This window comes from Hippocampus zosterae, chromosome 1, assembly GCF_025434085.1.
Source record: "Hippocampus zosterae strain Florida chromosome 1, ASM2543408v3, whole genome shotgun sequence".
NCBI lineage: Eukaryota > Metazoa > Chordata > Actinopteri > Syngnathiformes > Syngnathidae > Hippocampus > Hippocampus zosterae.
In genome coordinates, this window is record NC_067451.1 from 21,447,836 (window position 1) to 21,470,940 (window position 23,105).

The 23,105-nt window shown below is 44.6% G+C and overlaps 2 protein-coding genes across 7 annotated transcripts in view; one reads left to right on the forward strand and one right to left on the reverse strand.

The window, feature by feature from the left end:
- LOC127610875 (uncharacterized) overlaps nt 1-6,858 on the reverse strand; it is a 112,033-nt gene extending 105,175 nt beyond the window's left edge. The window contains exon 1 of one of the 2 annotated variants that reach the window (XM_052081368.1): nt 6,457-6,858. In XM_052081368.1, coding sequence (XP_051937328.1) covers nt 6,457-6,843 — 387 coding nt within the window. In that variant the 5' untranslated portion in view covers nt 6,844-6,858. Of the gene's footprint in view, nt 1-6,382 lie in introns of both variants that reach the window. The other variant, XM_052081367.1, reaches the window with a different exon arrangement.
- LOC127610346 (amyloid beta precursor protein binding family B member 2) overlaps nt 1-23,105 on the forward strand; it is a 62,136-nt gene that overhangs the window by 8,778 nt on the left and 30,253 nt on the right. For 4 of the 5 annotated variants that reach the window (XR_007964819.1, XM_052080389.1, XM_052080374.1 and 1 more), the window contains exons 4-8: nt 1,301-1,444; nt 2,112-2,197; nt 3,169-3,229; nt 4,443-4,589; nt 4,824-4,951. Coding sequence is in view for 3 of the 5 variants with exons in the window: in XM_052080389.1 (XP_051936349.1) it covers nt 1,301-1,444; nt 2,112-2,197; nt 3,169-3,229; nt 4,443-4,589; nt 4,824-4,951 (566 nt within the window). In the remaining 2 variants the exon portion in view is untranslated. Of the gene's footprint in view, nt 1-1,300; nt 1,445-2,111; nt 2,198-3,168; nt 3,230-4,442; nt 4,590-4,823; nt 4,952-12,156; nt 12,706-23,105 lie in introns of those variants that run through there. The other variant, XM_052080398.1, reaches the window with a different exon arrangement.

The following is a 23,105-nucleotide window of genomic DNA, read 5'->3' on the forward strand; positions in this document are numbered from 1 at the left end:
TATGGCATTTTGCATCAAACATTGCCATGAAACTCGCACGCTTTTTCCAGGGGCCGTATCTCACTGAGTGGCGAAGTTTTGTAAGTTTGTGCACACCTAGCGAATGTTTTTGTATGTGAGGATTCGTTCGAGGTCGCAAGCACGTTTGCCCACAATTGTAACTTTAAATTTTAATGCAGGAGAGATTACTTTGCAGTAACGTATTTTAACAAATGTGCACTTGTGTTTGGTGAATGTTTACAAGAGTTTCATCTGTGAGACCCTAAATTCGCCTGGGATTTTTGATTGGATGAGGGAGTCGCGGGTTGGGGCCCAGGATTGCGAGCGTGTCTGCTGAAGCAAGGCATCATGACGGTTGAGAGAAACGATAGCTGGATGTTTTCTTTGGCAACATTAATATTTTCAATTTTACAACTTATAACTTATTGAGTGATCACTATACGCTAAAATATTATCACTGTTACAGGATTGCGCTGGATGAATTCGTTAACAGCTGTTGTGATGACTGAAGGCTGCTCGTTAGCTAGCGTTTACGGGTGCCATTCCAGATTGCCATGCATAGCACTTGCGCTTCTTTTTAGATTTGTTGGAATATTTTGCAAGTGATCTTTCTCACTTTGAGTAGAGTTTTTCCACATACTTGAGGCACCGCTGCTAGTTTGCTTCGCGAACCCACCATTTCTTGATTTCAGCAAGGCGTCCATGTTGTTAATGGCAAAACACGTGATTGGGAATTCATTGACCTCAAGCTATTCATTGCAGGGTGGACACTTCTACTGCTAATTATAATACTTAAATATATAATGAATTAACAAAAAATTAAAAATCATTGAAAATAATACTGGTGTAACAGCCAGAAACTGTTACACCCGCGCTGCAAGAAGGAGAGATACCGCCGCTCATTCCTACCGAGTGCTGTCAGGCTGCTGAATAAACACATGTGAAAACCTGTAACTATTGTAAATAGCACAGCCACCTTATGCTGTGTTTTCTATGCTATTGCTAATTTACTGTATTTATTCTACAAAAATATTGCAATTCTATATTTTATATTGCACTTATATTGAACTGTGTACAGTTCTTTTCTGAAACATCTATTTTGTGCAATGAAACACTTTGTTCCCCCCAATTTTGCTGCTGTAGAGTGCAAATTTCCCCATTGTGGGACAAATAAAGGTTATCTTATCTTATCTAATGATGAACTATAAGCAATCGGGGGCATTTATACTGTTGTTTAAGTATTTTTTGCAAGCTGTTAACGGCTGTGGTATGTGCCCCTCTTTCCTCCTGTCCGCCACAGCGCCCAAGCAGTCTCATCTCAGACAGTTCGGTGGAACCACTCCCCTCCCCCTCTGGCTCCTCCCCAACCTCCCTCACCTCTACCTCCTCCAATGATGTCATCTCTTCTGCACAGAATCTTAACAGCACTCCCTGCACGGTCAATGTAAACCTTTCTTTCCCTCAGTTTTTTTTTTTTGTTCAAATAATGTGTTACTGTCTCGCTGACACACTGTATTCCAATTGGCTCCATCACAACATCCTCTACGCAGTATGTTGTTTTGTGTCTAAATTAAAGAAAATTTCACACTGCATGATGTTTGAATCAGGTACATAAGATAGATTAAGATCATAGAAAACTCAAGCGGTATCATAAAAATGCCTTTCCAGTTTGTTTCTTCTCCCACTGTTATGAATACTAAAGTTTGATTTGTTTAAGCATGCCATATCTTGAATGAGGAAAAAAATGTGTAAAGTATTATTAAACCGTGTATTGATTAAACACCTGGCTGGTGCAGGGGATAAAGTCACCTTGCCAGCCTCAATGTCTGTCCAAGTGCACATTGAACAAACATAAAAACTGTGGTAATTAGTGGAGTCATTTTAAATTCCAATGAATGACAAACCCAGTCTAAAATCACCATATAGTCATGAACATAGGAATATATTAATTCACTCCCCTACCACTTATTTTCATGTGTGTGTGTGTGTGTGTGTGTGTGTGTGTGTGTGTGTGTGTGTGTGTGTGTGTGTGTGTGTGTGTGTGTGTGTGTGTGTGTGTGTGTGTGTGTGTGTGTGTGTGCGCACGCGCACATATGTGTGTCTGTGTCCAGGATCTGAAGGACTATCCAATTTATCCTGACCCCAGTCTGAAGGCATTTGAAGGAGCCACCCTTCGCTATGCTTCCCTCAAACTCAAGTAAAACCTACTGATTAATTCCTGGTCAAAGTGCCGTGTTTGTGTGATGTTCTCTTGACAGATGTGTTAAACAATCGCTTGTACAATGCAATAACTCAGTGATCCTTAAAGTTTGCTGTGTGAAAAGCTACTGTTCAGTTCTATCTAACTTTTAAGTTCAGTGCATTTGCATTCAATCTTGAGGAACAGTATTTAAAGAAAAAAAATATTTACATTCACATTAAATATTATCTGGGACAAAACGAGGATATAGATGACCGGTACAGTGTTTTTGCAGTTTTTATCTGCTCTAGCTTTTAAAGTGAGTAAATGTGTATAAACAGCACCACTTGGTGGTAAAATTAGTACATGCACACACGGTAACTTCCTCCACCTCCTCCTATGACAGGTGGTGAAGCCCCACTGGTTGTTATTTGGTGTTTCTTTGAATTCTCTCTGTTACCCTAAGGAAGGCCAGCTGGGCTGAAATGCATCGAGATGTTATATATTTTGACATGGCATGGCATGTTAAAGGCATTTGAACAGTATCCAGAGAGTGCCTTCGTTTTCTACTTTTGTATTTTTCTTACACATTTTATTGTATTGAGGTGCAATACATTTTAACTCTTTCATGCACCCTGTAACCTGATAACATGGTAAGATGTCCACTGTACTAACCACTGTCACTAAAAGGGTTAATTGAATAATTGGCTATTTTTTTATTTTGTTATTTGTTATTTCCCTGTATTTAAGCATAGTGGTGATGTTCAAATGGTGCATACTGTTCCAGTGGCCAACAGTATTCTGAAATATACATGATAGGAGTAAAACCTCTGTCTTGTTTTTGATTAACAATTAGGTCTACTACGCTGTGTTTTCATTTAGGCCATGAAAGTGTTGCTTGGAGATCTACTGTTTTTTTTTAGTTGGTATCTTGTGTAAAAAGCTTAAGAACCCCTGCATTATGCCTTTAATGTCTCACTTTTCTACAGCCCTGCACTCCCCTTGGAAACTGTGGACCTCAACAACACCTTCCCAGATCCAGAAGCGATGGTATGACTAAATATATTATCTATGTTATTCAGCCTTAAATTTGGTTGTTATTGGTTCACAATTACATTTTGTGTCTCTACTAAGAACAAAATATTACGATGCATCTTAGTTTTTCTCAGTCGCTTTGGTATGTTTCTCAGATCAGAATTGAAATTTGCAAATTAGTAAGTGCATTTTCTCAAAACATGGTTCCCCTGCAAAAGCCATTTTCTTTGTCAGTATCTTTTTTGTTAGTATCTTCATTTTCTTTGTCAGTATGTCCCATAAGTAAATATTTGTGAACATACAATTAGAACAAGTTTTTAAAATTTTTATTTTCATTTTATTTTTTGTCATTGTGTACGGATAACACAGTAAAATTGCTTAGTCGTGTTGTCAGTATACAGTAACTCTGTACTCTGGATGGGCGTTCTGACAGCTGCTTAAGATTTGATGACAAATTCAACATTCGAAACTGAAAGTTACACTTGTGGATGTGGAAGATTGTTTGCAAGCGAGTGGGCAAGATTCACATTTCACTTTTCATACAAACTATTTGCACTGCAATTTGTTGACAAACCATCTCATTGTGATACAGAAAGGAAAAGGCAGCATTGCATAGCACAAAAATAAAAAATAGATATTTGGGCGGGGGGTTTGAAATTTATACATTGGACAATCTCCTAAGGGAAAATTGTTAATGCAACCCTGTAAGAATTACAGTGTAGTCTTCCTACTTCCTTCGGGCCACAAATTCTCATCCACGTCACAACAACTTGACTTGCTATGAGCTATTTCACAAAACTGGTTGATCCTTGTTTGATCTAATGTTTCACACATCTCCATTCATTTTAAAGAGTCAAGCTGGGGACTTTGAATTTTTTAGCTCTCTGTAATTTACATTCCAAAGTACAGATTTTCGGGAAAGCTGCAACTCACACTTCAGCCCAATTTTTGCATTTATTAAATAGGTGGCAGCAGCGCACTCTGCTGATTTGAGCTTTGGACCAGAGGGTTGTGGAAGTCTGATTGTAGACAAATACAAAATAAGTAACAATAGATTTAGCAATAATAAATAATAATAACAAATCATTTAAAAAATCCCCGTGACATTTCAACAAATAATTACATCATATTAATATTATGACTGAATGCTAGGCAGAAAAAGAAGAGAACTGTGATTTAAAAAATAAAATAAAATAATAATAATCCATGAAGTGTGTGTTCCTCCTAGTCATTTCCAGTACGGTCCTTGGGCTGGGTGGAAATGGCGGAAAAGGACTTGTGTGAGGGGAGGAGCAGCGTGGCCGTCCACCATTGCATAAGACAGCTGTCCTACTGCAGGAGGGACATTCGAGACTCAGCCGGAGTCTGGGGAGAGGTCAGTTACTTTGATCATTATCTAAATACAGGAATGATCTCAATTACTGTATGAGTGCTTGTGGTGGGAAGTCAGGAAGTACAAATACTTACGGTACTTCAACTGATTTTTCAGGAAACCGATCTGTCCTAGCAGTAGGTAGATATTTCACAGAGAATAGAGTTAGAGTATTTTTGATGAGAACTGACTTCAACAAGAACACCCCCACAAAAGCTGATGTTTGTGCTCTCAAAGGGCAAAGGGATGCTGCTGGTGCTTCAAGACCGCATGTTGACCCTGGTTGACCCAGATGATCAAAGCCTCCTCCACTCCCAGCCAATCAGCAGCATCCGTGTGTGGGGAGTCGGCCGTGACCATGACAGGTATTTGAAATGGTTTCAAACATCCTGTAAAGCTTCTTGGAGCGCTTCCTTGGCAATTCGGCAGCTTCAGGCGTGACATGATGAGATATAAGCATAACACTGCAACGCATACGTCCTGCAGGAAATAGAAAGCTCATTACATTTACAAGGAGCACGATTGTTTCATTTTCTGTGTACATTTGCACTAACTGCATTCACAACATCATGATTTATCCTCAACGTTTCCTGCTTCCATTCCGCATGTGAAAGACCCTCAATCTACTGGTTCTCAAACAGGGTGATGGTTTCCCACGAACTACCGAAGCAATACGAAGTGTACATTAGCATGCTGACAATACCGATTCAGACTGAATATGTTGATTTATTAGGTACACCTGAACAAACAAATAAAATGGAGCACATCATTGCAGCCAAAAAAATACCACAGAAGGTATACGTTTAAGGTCACCAAAAAAGTACCTGTCGATTTCACAAGATGGTGGCAATGCACTTTTTTTCCTCTGGGCCCCAATTTACTTCAACATGCCACCAAAGCAATCTATTTGTGTTAGACATAGCTTGAGCATGAGTACAAAAAGAGAGAAAAGGGGATTTTTCCAGCAAACAACAGACGAGTGGTTCTTCCCAAAAATCGGCGAATGGCCAAATCTGCAAATGTCGAATTGCAAATATTTATGACTATAGATTGGCAAACAAAAGTATTTTTAGCTTGGTGAATTGTTGTAATGACCTCTTGTGTCATGAGCTTTCTAATGCAGATATCATAGCTTGGTGTAAAGCGGATCAGAGAAAACAACCAGCCTCCACCTGCTGAAGCTTTCCATCCACATCTGTAATAGGATTTTTTTTATGCTGTGGTAGCTTGATGTAAAAATGTCAAAATCAAAAAAAGCCCTACCTGGACCTCATAGCAGGGTCTCTATCACACCCTAAAAGTACTGTCAGATTTGGTTTTGATCCAATAACAAGCAGTTGGCCAGGATTGACAATGTTGATTTGAGTAGTTTTTAATATTTGCATTTAATGTGTGAGGACATTACAAAATTTGAATGATCGATCCACATACTGTTAATATCCTCGATGCACTACTACAGTTTTATTGACGCAGACGATTAAGAAGCCGTGTTGTTCTGTACTCGTGGTGTGTGATACTCAGAACCAGTGGAAGTGAACTCCATCCATCCATCCATCCATCATCTACCGCTTATCCGGGGCCGGGTCGCGGGGGCAACAGATATAGCAGGGACGCCCAGACTTCCCTCTCCCTAGCTACTTCTTCCAGCTCTCCCCGGGGGATCCCGAGACGTTCCCAGGTCAGCTGGGTGACATAGTCTCTCCAGCGTGTCCTGGGTCTTCCTCGGGGTCTCCTCCCGGTGAGACACCTCACCAGGGAGGCGCTCAGGAGGCATCCGAATCAGATGCCCAAGCCACCTCATCTGGCTCCTCTCGATGTGGAGGAGAAGCGGCTCGACTCTGAGCCCCTCCCGGATGACCGAGCTTCTCACCTTATCTCTAAGGGAGAGCCCGGACACCCTGCGGAGAAAACTCATTTCGGCCGCTTGTATCCGGGATCTCGTTCTTTCGGTCACGACCCATAGCTCGTGACCATAGATGAGGGTTGGGACGTAGATCGACCGGTAAATTGAGAGCTTCGCCCTTTGGCTCAGCTCCTTCTTCACCACGACAGACCGATACAACGTCCGCATCACAGCAGACGCTGCACCGATCCGCCTGTCGATCTCCCGCTCCCTCCTGCCCCCACTCGTGAACAAGACCCCAAGATACTTGAACTCCTCCACTTGGGGCAAGATCTCCTCCCCGACCCGGAGGGGGCACTCCACCCTTTTCCGACTGAGGACCATGGTTTCAGATTTGGAGGTGCTGATTTTCATCCCAACTGCTTCACACTCGGCTGCAAACGCTCCAGTGAGAGTTGGAGAGCCCCGTTTGAAGGAGCCAACAGCACCGCATCATCTGCAAAAAGCAGGGATGCAATACTGAGGCCCCCAAAACGGACCCCCTCAACGCTTCGGCTGCGCCTAGAAATTCTGTCCATAAAAGTTATGAACAGAATCGGCGACAAAGGGCAGCCTTGGCGGAGTCCTACCCCCACTGGAAACGATTCCGACTTACTGCCGGCAATGCGAACCAAACTCTGACATCGGTGGTATAGTGACCGAACAGCCCGTAACAGGGGGTTCGGTACCCCACACCCAGGAAAGCACCCCCCACAGAACTCCCAGAGGGACACGGTCAAACGCCTTCTCCAAGTCCACAAAACACATGTAGACTGGTTGGGCGAATTCCCACTTACCCTCAAGGACCCTGCTAAGGGTGTAGAGCTGGTCCACTGTTCCACGGCCGGGACGAAAACCACACTGCTCCTCCTCAATCTGAGGCTCGACTTCCTGACGGACCCTCCTCTCCAGTACTCCTGAATAGACCTTACCAGGGAGGCTGAGGAGTGTGATCCCTCTGTAGTTGGAACACACCCTCCGGTCCCCCTTTTTAAAAAGAGGGACTACCACCCCGGTCTGCCAATCCAGAGGCACTCTCCCTGTTGACCACGCGATGTTGCAGAGGCGTGTCAACCAGGACAGCCCCACAACATCCAGAGCCTTGAGGAACTCCAGGCGGATCTCATCCACCCCTGGGGCCTTGCCACCGAGGAGCTTTTTAACCACATCGGTGATTTCAACCAGAGATAGGAGAGCCCACCTCAGAGTCCCCAGGCACTGCTTCCTCCAAGGAAGGCGTGTTAGTGGAGTTGAGGAGGTCTTCGAAGTACTCTGCCCACCGGTTCACAACGTCCCGAGTCGAAGTCAGCAGCGCCCCATTCCCACTGTACACAGTGTTAGTGGTGCACTGCTCCCCCCTCCTGAGACGGCGGATGGTGGACCAGAATTTCCTCGAAGCCGTCCGGAAGTCGGCTTCCATGGCCTCACCGAACTCTTCCCACGCTCGGGTTTTTGCCTCGGTGACCACCGAAGCCGCGGTCCACTTGGCCAGTCGATACCCGTCAGCTGCCTCTGGGGTCCCACAGGCCATAAAGGCTCGATAGGACTCCTTCTTCAGCTTGACGGCATCCCTTACTGCTGGTGTCCACCAGCGAGTACGGGGATTGCCGCCACGACAGGCACCAACCACCTTACGGCCACAACTTAGATTGGCCGCCTCAACAATAGAGGCACGGAACATGGTCCACTCGGGCTCAATGTCCCCCGCCTCCCCCGGAACATGGGAAAAGCTCTGTCGGAGGTGGGAGTTGAAACTCCTTCTGACAGGGGATTCCGCCAGACGCTCCCAACAAACCCTCACTATACGTTTGGGTCTGCCAGGACGGACCGGCATCTTCCCGCACCATCGGAGCCTACTCACCACCAGATGGTGATCAGTTGACAGCTCCGCCCCTCTCTTCACCCGAGTGTCCAGAACATGCGGCCGCAAATCCGATGATACAACTACAAAGTCGATCATCGAACTGCGGCCTAGGGTGTCCTGGTGCCAAGTGCACATATGGACACCCTTATGTTTGAACAAGGTGTTTGTTATGGACAATCCGTGACGAGCACAGAAGTCCAATAACAAAACACCACTCGGGTTCTGATCGGGGGGGCCGTTCCTCCCAATCACGCCCCTCCAGGTATCACTGTCATTGCCCACGTGAGCATTGAAGTCCCCCAGCAGAACAAGGGAGTCCCCAGCAGGAGTACTCTCCAGCACACCCTCCAAGGACTCCAAAAAGGGTGGGTATGCTGAGCTGCTGTTTGGTGCATATGCACAAACAACAGTCAGGACCCGTCCACCCACCCGAAGGCGGAGGGAGGCAACCCTCTCGTCTACCGGTGTGAACCCCAATGTACAGGCACTGAGCCGGGGGGCAATGAGTATGCCCACACCTGCTCTGCGCCTCTCACCGTGAGCAACTCCAGAGTGGAAGAGAGTCCAACCCCTCTCGAGAGAACTGGTACCAGAACCCAGGCTGTGTGTGGAGGCAAGTCCGACTATATCCAGTCGGAAATTCTCTGCCTCACACACCAGCTCGGGCTCCTTCCCTGCCAGAGAGGTGACATTCCATTTTCCCAAGAGCTAGCTTCTGCAGCCGAGGATCGGACCGCCAGGGTCCCCGCCTTTGGCTGCCGCCCAGCTCACATTGCACCCGACCCCTTTGGCCCCTCTCATGGGTGGTGAGCCCATGGGAAGGGGGACCCACGTTGCCTCTTCGGGCTGTGCCCGGCCGGGCCCCATGGGTGTGGGCCCGGCCACCAGGCGCTTGCCAACGAGCCCCACCTCCAGGCCTGGCTCCAGAGGGGGGCCCCGGTGACCCGCGTCCGGGCAAGGGAAACCTAGATCCATTTATTGTTTTCATCATTGGGGTCTTTGAGCCGTGCTTTGTCTGGTGAACTACTCTTGAATAATGCTGAGGATGGCTAAGATGTTACTTTGCAATTCAACTGCAGCAGCGCATTAAGGAGAGAAGCATAAATTTGGCCATCGTTACACTGATATTTGTCAAGATCAATGCCTACATTAATGTCGACGTTAACAATATTTGGATAGATTCTGCCACCACTATTCTCTCCCAATTCAAAACAATGACAATATATTATGAGTCCCACTGAAACTTAGCATTATGACATGTGAAATTGCAGTTAAATTCTCTCTCTCTCTCTCGGCCTCTATTTTTCGTTGTATGCTATACAATGACAATAAAGGCGATTCTGATTCTGATAAGTGATACAGCTCTAGTGTTGGCTCTTGGCGTGAAGTTGTACCTGATATTGTGGCTGTAGACTTTTTTTTTCTTCTAGTTGCTCAACCACAAAACGCGACGAAATTGTGTGATGTTCACTTCCAGTACGGTATATGATATCCGTGTTCCCCTCATGTGTAATCAGCTGTTAAAATAGCAACAGTGTACTTGTCCGTACTCCGTGTTCTTCTCATCCTTCTCTTTGTCTTGTTTCCATAGTTTCTCTTACTACCCGCATTCTCTTTGCTCCCACTGTCTGTCTCTCTGCTCTTTTCTTTCCCTCCTTTGTGCAACAACCTCTTCTCTCTCTCTATCTCTCTCCCTCTCCCTCTCCGGCTCTCTCTCTCGTGAGAGTGCTTCTTCCCTCATGTCTTTCAGAGGATGAAGCAGGACTTGTTCTGCTCACCTTCTTATCGCAACCATTTTTTTTCTTTTCCTCATCCAGATTTCACTTTGCTCAGCCTTCTTCCCTCCATGTTGTTGAAATTTGCAGTCTAGATTATTTTTGTTAGGGTATTTTTTTTTTTGTGTGATTCAAGTATCTATGACCGCAACCAGCACTCATTTAAAGCAGGGCGTTTTTTTGATTGCCCCCATTTTGGGGTTGAACTTTTTGTGTGTCTTATCTTGGAATTGTCACTAGAGGGCGTTGAAATCAAAGCCTGTGCTTCAAGACAGGTTACAGAATGTCTATCCTTCTAGGATATGCTGAGAAGAAAATTTCCAAAGTGTGTCCTTGACTTTTTTCTCATTTCCTTCTGTGCAAATACATTTGAGATGATGTTTTTCAGAGGTATCGGGAAGTGTTGGTTCATGTTATGATGAGAAAGGTGAGTGGATGTCTGCTTATGTTTCCAAATTTGTCGTTTTGTAGTTGGGCGGGGGTCAAAGTGGCTGTAGCCTGTTTCTCAACCTGATTTTTATTGTATTTTTTACACTTGAGTAACTCATCCATGAACCAATTCACCTTGACATCATATGTTCTTCCAGGTGGAAAAAGGCTATGCCTTTTCCACTAACATCATCTATAAACAAAACCTGACATGGCATTTGACCAAGGCAATTCGTTTGGAAAAAAGATGGGCAAATGGCTTGAATTAGTATTTTAGCTTTCTCCTCTCATGTCGCAGTTTGAAGCAGTGTATGTGAAATATCAGTCGAAAAGAAGAAAACGTTCTTGCAAAGGACACCCAACGCCGACTGTAAATGTCCTTTTCAACTGGTTAGTTCATTCAAAAATAGGGAAGGCGTAAATTCACACATTCACATAATCATTGAGGTTGTGGCAAAGTAATTCAAGAGACAGTAATAAAGGAAATGTCTTAACCGTGGTGGTATAATCTCAAGACATGCATACTACGCTAAATTCTAAATGCCTAGCCTACCATTAAATGGTTCTTTTGCTGACTGATGCTATTTGACTGAGTTAGGACAGATGCTGTATTTCCTCATTATGTAATTCATAAGGCTATGATTGCATGGCAGGTAAAATGGAAAGCTCAAAATCAAACAATTCATACATACGGTACCTAAAAAAAGTCTTCCACAAACCTGACAAAGGAATATTTCCAATTTTCCAAATTTTCCAATGTTGCTATCTGTAGAAGTATCAACAACATCCACACAATTTTTCTCATGCATTCTGCCTGTCTATTTGAGAATTTTTTCTCTGTTTCTGTCATGGTGTTCCATTCATGACATCTCTGCAATCCCGTGTGAGGTCTGGTTCTCTGTAAATATATTCAGTTGAGCTTAAATTTAACTTTCCTTGGAGGGAAAAATAATAATAATAATGACAATGGATGCTGCTGTAATAGCTGATTATTGCTTTTGAAGCTGTACGATTGACATTTCCACTAAATGCGTGTGTGTGTGTGTGTGTGTGTATGTGTGTTTGTGTGTCTGTGTGTGCGTGTGTGTGTGTGTGTGTGTGTGTGTGTGTGTGTGTGTGCGTGTGCGTGTGTGAAACTACTTGCAGACGTCAAGATGAATTAAGGTCCTTATCTCCCATGCCAGTTTCGACCTGAGCTGAGAATGTCCTTTTAATGTCCTTCTATATACAATTGTGAACCACAGCTCTCTTCAAATGTATTAATAGCCCGTCTGATATGAATGGATGATTAATTCCTAATCCATGTTTCAGAGAAAGGGAGATATTTTTTTACCTACATTGCAGGTATAGCTACTTGATTTTGTCAATTTCCCCAGAAGACGCCTCTCATGCTTCCATCTGAGGAGTGCTCACACCCATGTCCTGAACTTGTTGCTTTCTTGGTCCAGAATGATACAAAATGAATGAACTCTCCCAAGGCGGGGTGAGGGGGGGTTGTTGGTCCCTCGATGAAGTCATGTAGCTATATCTGGAGCACTCAGCAAGTCTGAGTATCTTGATGCCCCTGGTTGCATGTGCAAATTTTATCGTGTGTTTGTGTGGGTGTATGTGCATATGGGCTTGGCATGATGAAGTCATTAGTCCAAATCTGGAGCACTCTTTTATGTATGCGTCCATGTTGACTGTTTTCCCCATACTTTCTCCATCCCTTATTTTGGGCTTGGTCTTCCCACTCTTTGTCTCCAGCCCTCATTCTGCCTCCCTCTCGTGTCATTGGCTGCTCAGCTCAGTGTCTTCCTACCGCTGCTTCTCCCGCCTTTGTGCAAGACTTCCCGTTTTTAGCACTTTCTGTAGGACGGGCAAAAGGGAAATTATAACAGCAATTCTAGAGGGGAGCTGGTGCTGACTCTCAGCCGGGAGATGCCTCCCCCCTTACATTAAGTGATTCTTCAGACAGGGGTTTAGTCGTAGTTGTGGCAAGAGGAGGTCGGAGGAGGGAGAGAAGACGAAAGGAGCCCTTGAGGAATAAAAAAATTGAAGAGGAGGAGAGACAGGGAAAGCATCACCCTTGAGCTACAAGCGACACGGGAGCTCTATCGCAATGTCATAGAGGCAAAGAGTTAACGAGGCAAGGAACTAGTTTGTGACATGGCTGGCATGTCTGCCCGTGTGAGTATCTCACCTCTCCTTTATTATTGATCATTCTGTCATTAGTCCCCCTTTTATTTGTCACCTTCTTTGCTTTCGCTACATTGCTTTGACTTTATACATAGCTGGGTCGCTGACTTCCCGACGATCAGTCAGGTGCGAGGATGCAGGCTGCTGCTGCTGCTGCTGAACAGATGTTTGAGGTGGGTTAAGATAAGGCGCAAAGAAGAGAGAGGAATGAAGGAAGCAAAAGAGGGATTGGAGGGTGGAGGCAGAAAACAGGATTAACCGTGTGAATTTGCTGCGGGGTGGTGCATATGCCAGAAATGTAGTTTTACTACTTTATTTTAAACATCGGCTGTCGCAGATGTGTATTAGATATGAAGTTCAGTACATTCTGGTTTTTGCATGATAAAGGGTGTGTTGAATGTGCATGTTTTTTTATTTCTGACAAGCAATTGAGGTTGTGACTGATGGAAAAAAGACAAAGAACAAAAAGAGAGTTAAAATTTATGACAGAATGACAGATGAGGATTGGAGGGGCATGTGAGGTGACATCCCTGTTTGTTGTCATGCCTTTAACACCGAATTTGTGTCTCGTCTTATAGACTCACTCACTTTCCCAATGTCTTGTTTGAGGTCTGTTTCACATTGTCAGTGAGTTATCTATTTAATAGTGTGCAATGTACAATGTGTTGCATTACTCTGAGAGGTGTTTCTTATACGGGAGTGTTTTGAGATATACTGTCCTGACCTACAAATTTTTTGAGACCCGAGCCATCATCGGAAGTTTTTGCTTTGACCTGCGAGCAAAATCTGAGATTTGAGCGCTGCAGGTGGCAGTCAATCAACTCATTCAATGACAAGCATCACCTTGGCAGAAAGTGAATATCTTCAAAAAATAGCTGCAAAGTTTATTCGCAGCTTAAGTTGACTGTCAAACTAAGTGTAAAACAAAGAGAATTATGCGTTGTGCATTTAAAACAACTAAAACCCGCCTAGCATAATACTAACAAACAATGAAAACTGGAAGACAGACAAATCAATCGAATCAATGTTGCCATATTATAACCTTTTTAAGCAACAGATATGAACACAAACAGTGCAGCAACACATATAGACAGACAATGTAACTATTTACCCTAGGACAAATATTACTGAAGCTTACCGAGTCACTTATAGTAGTTGTAAAACTCTTCTTCATTATTCTGCATGACTGTATTTTACAGCTCCTCAATGGCAAAGTCACACACTCCTGAGGGAGCAGCCATGATACAATACAATGCAATACATGCTGATTTATATAGCGCTTTCACAACAGCGGCAGCTGTAACAAAGCGCTTAACAAAACAGTTAACAGATAGTAAAATAATAAACACAACACATAACATAAAACACGGACAGTCATGCAGTTCTAACCACTTTTCCATCACACGCTTTGTTGTTTGAAGCAGTTTGAGATGAAAGAGGAGAGAAACAAAAGGGCTGTTCACACGGCAAGATTTGGTCCGGTGCTACGCCGGGGCTGCCCCAGTAGAGCGTTCACACGTGCAAATTAGCTCCGGCGTAGCCCCGGAAAAAGGCTTACACCGGACCAAATTTGATCCACCTCAGGGAGGTGGTTTAAAAATTTGCTCCAGAGCAAATGCTCGTTTGCGAAGCAGCACCGATGTAAATTTGCACGTGTGAACGCAACTGGGTTAAATTTGCTCCAGAGCAAATGCTTGTGAAGAGTACGTATGGCGAGAATGCGTTGCTTTCGTGCTCTGTCGGACTTCCGTAATGTGTTTGTTTAATAACGACACAAGACTTGGCTGGTAACATCTTTCCTTTTGTAGGAGACTGGACTGTCTCTGAGTTGTTTGTTCCTTTGTTGTTTGTTCACAACCCCCCGCACCCCATATAATTTATTTTGTGATTTCCTCTCTTGATTTTCTGTTTGGCGCAATAGTGTTTGCTTTTCTGAGTGTCATTGAAGTCATCGTTCATTTACGTTTTCTTGGGCGGTCACTCTCGAGCAGAAGGCACGGAGACCGAGAAGGAGAAGGACGTGCCGGTCCAGTAGTCGCTTGAGTTGTGTATATACAGTACGTTTTAAAAAGAACCAACACGACAGCTTGTTTGTTTTCTGTCGTTTTGCTCCGCTGCAGAAACTGCCGTGTGAACGCAAGTGGGGCTGCGCCGACGCTGTGCCGATGCTGTCACGCTCAGCGGCTTTGTACGTGTGACTGCTCCACACAATTTGCTGCGGTGCCAAACATATCGCAACAAAATACATCGGTGCAGCGCCGGAGCAAATGTGTGCCGTGTGAACAACCCTAATGTGTCCTTTAACCAGTGGATCAGAGACGTCATGCTCAAAATGTGCACACGTCAGCTAACATCCATTGACGAAAAAAGAGATTGGTTCCGGCGGCGACTCACGGTTCCAATGACGCAAAAGATTTTTTCTATTTTTCTTATTTCTTATTTCTTTACATTCTATTTAATTATGTTATTACTATAACAGTGTTTTTAAAGTGCAATATAATAGCTGTACTACTTTTGTCTGGCTATTTTCCATTGGAAAAAAAACACGTTACAAATAATTGTTTTTTGCAGGGAGGCTGGAAGTGATAAATGTCATTTTCACTCCTTTCAAGATGATTTTTTAAATACATTTTGAGTAAGACGGCCTTATCTCAAGGGACTACGCAATTACAAATACGTCTTGATAAAGATGTATTGCAGTTTTCCACACCTCCAAATAATACATATTATATTGTGAAATTATAGCACTTTTTCATGTTTGTAAAGGCAAAATATTTGACGTTTGGTATACCTCTTGTCCTGATGACGACAAATATGTACTTTTCATTGATATTCTGTCCAAAGCTGGCCTTTGCTGCACATAAAAAAAGAGAGAAAACAAGCAGCCCTTGAGCCTCATTCATTTTTTAACGCTCAACACACTAGCTATCAGCTCCGTTTATGTCAATTCATCGGGGTAGCTTATGTGAGCTTTTGGCAGCGCGTCTTCCCAGTTGGCGCCCATCTTATTTGCTGATGTCACGGCCCCTTTAACCTTAATTCATATGCAACATCCATCTGATGGTCCACTGGGGCACAACCCTGATCGGCCAGACACATTGGATAGATGCCACGGTGATTGATGCCCCATCCTCTCACCCACCAGCCCTTCCTCATCACTCCTCCATCCTTCCACCCCTCCACAATCCATCACAGCCACTTGTCCACACACATCTTCACACATCCAGCTCGTTGGGTCTATTTCCACAAAGCCTCACTCCATGAAGGGTCGTCATGGCCGGAGATGCCCACTCGGATGAAACCAAGACGTCTCCTACACATTTTAGTATCGCCGCTGCTTCTTTTTTGCCCGCGTTAGCATTGTTTAGCTCACCTGGTTGTAATCCGTGTCTTCCTGACAGAGTGTTCATTGTGATCCCCCTATAGATTTTTTCCCTTGCTCCTTCAGCCAATAAATCTTTAGCCGATAAAATTCTTGCTCCTCCCGGCTGGGGAAGGCGGTAATGAGAGGTGATGCTGGTGACACAGCAGTGTACACACCAGGATGTTTGTCTGGTGTTGAGCTTTGAGGCCACGTTTACACTATGATCCCGGTGGCCCACGGCAGCCCCGTTGTGCGCCATAGGATTTGGGCCATTTAAAAAATATATATATTATTACTTTTTTCCCCGTGTTTAAGTCTTGCTGACTTTTCTAACGTCAACCATTGGGGTTGTGACAGTAAGGCACTGAAGGCCTCTTTTGGAAAAGGTTGTAATGTGAAATTTGTTCTCCTTTTAAAATTCGAGACATATTTTAATCAGTCAGAAAACATTTAAAATGGGTTAAAAAAATCTGGTGTAGTCTAGAATGAAACACATTTCAGTGTAGCAGCCAATAACATTGAATTAGAGAATGTAGTTTTCATGGGTTTCAATTGGCCAGAAGTGGCCAGAATAGAGCCATACAATTGTATATACACAATATATTATTGAGCTGAAGTTGGAAATGATCAAATTAGACAATGATTTGAGAAGTTTCATTACTTTTGCATTAACACAGCTGAAATAATTTCCCAAAGGAAGCGAGGCGGACGCAAATGCCATGCTTTAATTCATTCAAAATGTTGTGTTAAAAATTTTCACAACAAGATATTTTATTTTACAGCAATTAAAAACACACACTTTGTTTAAATCAATAGGGAATATGGACGTTAACGGTGGTGCCTTCAACTTACTTCTTTTTGTGACGACCCTCGTGAACTGAAAACATTGAAATAATTGTTTTAAGTGCTTTGTAAGCGTTTTACATTATCTGTTCACATTTAACTGGCAGACATTATCTGGTTCAGTTAAATACGATTTTCTTTCTTTTTTTTAAATGTAATTCTCTATTTTATATTTACGTGACCACATCTCTAAAAACTCGTAGGTTGAAATACTTGTAAGTCAAGACACCACCGTGTCCCATCCATCCAACCATTTTCAGCACCACTTCTTCTGAACAGTTACTGGAGCCTAACCCAACTGACTTCGGGTGAAAGGGAGACGACACCCTGGTTGCCAGTCAGTCGTAGGGCACATGTAGAGGCAAACAACCATTCAACTGACTTCGGGTGAAAGGGAGACGACGCCCTGGTTGCCAGTCAGTCGTAGGGCACATGTAGAGGCAAACAACCATTCACACCCACATCCACACAGTCACCAAGTGGGAACTGATCCCACGCTGCCCGCACACAAGTCAGGTGAGTGTACCACTACACCATCAGTAACTACCACAGTGATTTTATGTCGTATTTTGTAGCTATGGTAACATTTGCATAACTGCCGCAAAAAGTAAGAGATGCTCCTGCCAAAAGGGTTTGTAATCACCAGTAGATGCCACAGCATGATAGCAAAGGACTACTTTTGTCTAAATGAAGCTCCTCAACTAACTTCCAATGATTATCTTGACACCAAGATATCCCCAGAGCCATATTCTTGATTGGCATGATTTGTGTTGAAAAAAATGTATTTAAAAAATACTTAGTACTTTCAGCGTTCAAAGGGCCCACCTTAACTCATTCACTCCCAAAGACCAGAATTGGCTGGTACTGAATGAGTTAAACAACTCGCCTGCACGCTATGAGATAAAGTGCACACGAGCGTACGCTGTGCATGAATTCTGCCTTAGTGCACATGCAATTAATTAAGGCACAGCGTAATTCTAACTGTGCAAGCTTTGGAATCACTTTTGCTGGAATATCTGCTCTCTCCCGCAATCTTGTTATCAATTTCCATTCCACACAAACACATTCACATTAGCACACATCAAAAGTGGTGGTTTAATGAGGTGTCATTTCATTGACGTTCTGTATGTGCGTATACACACACACACACACACGCACACACACGAAATATATCAGTATCTCAAATGCTTTCCAAATCAGTGTGATGTGAAACGATCAAGAGCAAGAGAACAGCAGGACATTATCTTCCTCGCTCTTTCATGCCCACCCACAATCGCTCTCATGTTCCCCTCCCTCCATCTCCCACTTGAGCTGATGCTGTCAACTATGTAACGGAATATGATCAGTGTTGACATGTGGGTGTTGTGTGCCTCCCAGCTAATTACCCCCCCCCCCCCCATACATTTTTTTGTCCCCGATTTAGCCTTTCATGTCCCACCAAATGCCTGCAATCAGGTCATAAAGCATGTGTGGTTGTATGCATGGAGGAGAGGGTAACACACAAGTGGATTTTCACTCCCTTCCATCCCACTCTCACAGGATAAAAGGCCGTCCCACCCCAAAAAATGTATATAAAAATATAATGTCCCGTTCTGTTCACGAAAATAACTTGCTTCTGAAGCGCTCCCATTTTGGAGGTCAGCTAAATGCACCTTATGTATGGATCAATATTCTCTTTGTTGGGGGGTGGCATCCTCTTTCGTTCTATTTTTATGCTCAGGCTAATGTGGCATTTTGGCCCCAAGGAACTATGATGAAGTGAGTTGAGGAGTTTCATGTGGTTTGTTGCTCCCAATTTGTGCTTTCGATCGACAATTACAAACCTTTTGGTGGTAGCCTCGGTGATTCATGGCTTTTCGCTCTCAAGCTTTCGCTTCAGGTAGCTGGCAATTACGAATTCTAAAAATCATTTAAACCCCGAAAAGAGAGATGTTACTGAATGTAGAATTACAGTGATCACTCACTTATCGTGGTTAATGGCGACTGGTTCCCAGCCACAATAAGTGAAAAACCGCAAAGGAGGGTTTGCTCCGCCTCTAGAAATTTTTGTGTCAGTGTATGTGGTTACCAGCATGTTTAAATATGTAAACAGTGATTATACTTTCCATATTTGAGGCAAAGACTACAGAAGTACCCGTTTATACTTAAATCTTTAATTTAAAAAATGTATACAGTAAATACCTTTTATCAGCATTGCCTTTGGAGAAAGGCAAAAAGATTTGTGTTAGTGGCGTAGAAGGCTCTCACTTTACGCTCTGACGCCGTAGTCACAATTAGCCTCCAGCTAGCTCCTGGCCACCCATTCCCACGCAACCGATGTGTTTTTGATAAGACAATTAATCGATATTGTTGAGGATGAGGGAAAGAGAGACGTGCTGCTGCTTTTGGACAAGCCCAATCACCTCTCTCTCTCTCTCTCTCCCCCGGCCCCTCTCCCACTGCTCATCTTGCCGCTTTAAAAAAACTGCATATCTTGTGGAGTCATGATGCACAGACTTTTAACATTAAGCGAAACGGATCAATTCACCATGTTGCTGATGGGTATAATAAGAATAAGAATAATAACAACAGTTATATATATATATATATATATATATATATATATATATATATATATATATATATATATATATATATATATATATATATATAAAAATCCTCATCTCACCCCTCGGGTGGTGTCCGTCCCTCATTCAGCTCGGGTCCTCTACCAGAGGCCAGGAAGCTTGAGGGTTCTGCGCAGTATCCTTGCTGTTCCCAGCACTGCACATTTCTGGACTGAGATGTCCGATGTTGTTCCCGGGATCTGTTGCAACCACTCATCCAGTTTGGGGGTCACTGCCCCGAGTGCTCCGACCACCACAGGCACGACTGTCACCTTTACCTTCCAGGCTCTCTCCAGCACCTCTCTGAGCCCTTGGTATTTCTCGAGTTTCTCATGTTCCTTCTTCCTGATGTTTCCATCACTTGGGACCGCTACATCCACTACAACGGCTTTCCTCTGCCCTTTATCTATGATCACGATATCTGGTTGGTTCGCCATTACCATCTTGTCAGTCTGGATCTGGAAGTCCCACAGGATCTTCGCTCTGTCATTCTCCACCACCTTCGGAGGTGTTTCCCATTTTGACCTTGGGGTTTCCAGTCCATACTCCGCACAGATGTTTCGGTAGACTATGCCAGCCACCTGGTTATGGCGTTCCATGTAGGCTTTCCCTGCCAGCATCTTACACCCTGCAGTTATGTGTTGGATCGTCTCAGGTGCCTCTTTGCACAACCTACACCTTGGGTCTTGTCTGGTGTGGTATATCTGGGCCTCGATGGCTCTGGTGCTCAAGGCCTGTTCCTGAGCAGCCAGGATGAGTGCCTCTGTGCTGTCCTTCAGGCCAGCCCTCTCTAGCCACTGATAGGACTTCTTGAGATCAGCCACTTCAGTTTTGGTCCGGTGGTACATCCCGTGTAGGGGCTTGTCCTCCCATGATGGTCCCTCCTCCAGCGCCTCATCTTCTGTTCCCCATTGTCTGAGACATTCTCTGAGTACGTCATCCGTTGGAGCCTTCTCCTTGATGTATTCATGGAGCTTGGATGTTTCATCCTGGACAGTTGCTCTCACACTCACTAGTCCTCGGCCTCCTTCCTTTCGGCTTGCGTACAGTTTCAGGGTGCTGGATTTGGGATGGAACCCTCCATGCATGGTTAGGAGTTTTCGGGTCTTAATGTCCGTGGTCTGAATCTCTTCCTTTGGCCACCTTATTATTCCTGCAGGGTATCTGATCACTGGCAGGGCATAGCTGTTTATTGCCCGGGTCTTATTCTTGCCATTGAGCTGGCTTCTTAGGACTTGCCTCACTCGCTGGAGGTATTTGGCCGTAGCCGCTTTCCTTGTTGCCAGTTCGAGGTTGCCATTGGCTTGTGGTATACCAAGGTACTTGTAGCTGTCCTCAATGTCTGCTATTGTTCCTTCAGGGAGTGAGACCCCTTCAGTGCGGACTACCTTTCCTCTCTGAGTCACCATCCGACTACATTTCTCAAGCCCGAATGACATCCCGATGTCGCTGCTGTAGATCCTGGTTGTGTGGATCAGGGAATCTATGTCCCTTTCGCTCTTAGCATACAGCTTTATGTCATCCATGTAGAGGAGGTGACTGATTGTAGCTCCATTTCTGAGGCGGTATCCATAGCCTGTCTTGGTGATTACTTGGCTTAGGGGGTTCAGTCCTATGCAGAACAGCAGTGGGGAGAGTGCATCACCTTGGTATATGCCACATTTGATGGACACTTGGGTAAGTGGCTTGCCATTGGCTTCAAGTGTGGTTTTCCACATCCTCATCGAGTTCGCAACGAAGGCTCTTAGGGTCCTGTTCACCTTATACAACTCCAAGCATTCAGTGATCCATGTATGTGGCATCGAGTCATAGGCTTTCTTGTAATCAATCCAAGCTGTGCACAGGTTGGTACGTCGGGACCTGCAGTCTTGTGCGACTGTTCTGTCAACCAGGAGTTGATGTTTGGCTCCTCTAGTATCTCTACCAATGCCCTTCTGTGCTTCGCTCATGTATTGATCCATGTGTCCACTTATCTTAGCCGCAATGATGCCTGACATGAGCTTCCATGTTGTGGAGAGACAGGTTATTGGCCGATAGTTGGATGGGGCTGCACCCTTCGAGGGATCCTTCATGATCAGGATCGTTCGCCCTTCGGTTAGCCATTCTGGGTGAGTCCCATCCCTCAGCAGCTGGTTCATTTGTACTGCTAGGCGCTCATGGAGTGCTGTGAGTTTCTTTAGCCAGTAGGTGTGGACCATGTCCGGGCCTGGTGCTGTCCAGTTCTTCATATCTGAGACTCTTTCCTGTATGTCTGCCACTGTTATGGTAACTGGGTTCTGTTCAGGGAGGTTGCTGTGCTCCTCTCTCATGGTCACCAGCCATTGTGCACTGCTGTTATGTGCAACCTCCTTCTCCCATATGCCTTTCCAGTACCTTTCAGTTTCCAGTCTTGGTGGGTCAGCTCTGTTGTTAGGACCCTGCCACTGAGCGTACACTTTCGCAGGTTGTGTTGCGAACAGCCTGTTTATTCGTCTGGCCTCATTCTCTTTCGTGTACCGCTTTAGGCGACTGGACAAGGCTTGGAGCCTTTGTTTGGCAGTTTCTAGTGCTTCAGGTATGGTCATCTGGATGTACTTCTCTGATATCGGCCTTTTCATCACACCTCTCTGGGCCTCCGTCAATTGACTCACATCTTTCCGGGCCGCCTTGATCTTAGCCTCCAACCGTCTTTTCCATGGTGGGTAACGTATCTCATGGCTTCCATGGTTGCTCTTATAGCCCAGAGTCTCCAGGATCACTGATGCTGAAGCGTATATCAGCTCATTGGTTTCTGTGATCGTTACGGTAGGGATCGCCCTCAGTGCTGCATTCACACTTTCTATGAGACTTTCAGATGGTACTTCACATAGCCGTTGTAATCGGTTTCTAGGTTGCCCAGCTTCCATTCTCGCCATGATCTTAGCTTTCAGGTCAGTTGCTGCCTCGCTCAGCATTTCATTCATTGGGGCTGGCCACCCAATCTCATCATCTGCATTCATTGGGGCTTGCCTCCCAATCTCTTGTATGACCTCCTCTGATCTGGCAGCCTGGGGCCCTTCGCCATGGAACCTGCGTTGTACCTCATCAATCTCAAGTTGTGACAGCAGTTGCCGTTTGTGGATGTTGGAACACTGAGCTACTAGTTGTTTCGTGGTCAACCGTGACTGTGGCTTTCGAAGTAACCATTTAGCCCACATTCTCTGCATGTAACCCCTCTGACTAGGGTTGCTTGAGTAGTAGCATTCCAACAGAGCCATGTTATCGCCTCTCGCCCATCTCCGCTTTGTTCCAGTAGCCCATTTTTCATCAAGGTGCTCTGGTTCCCCAGCATCTGACGCAGACCTTGTTTGGCCGGGCGACGTCTGAGCCGGCATGTCATTCGTTTTATTGTCTCTCATCATTGTATGAGGTAGGCATTAGCGTGAAGGATCTTGCCCAAGGACCCACACTGGATGGATATATATATATATATATATATATATATATATAGCGGCTGGATAGCTCAGTTGGTAAGGCATCGGTTTGGCATACGGGAGACGGTGGTTCGAATCCCGCTTGGGGCAAAAATGAGCACATAACACCATCCAGTGTGGGTCCTT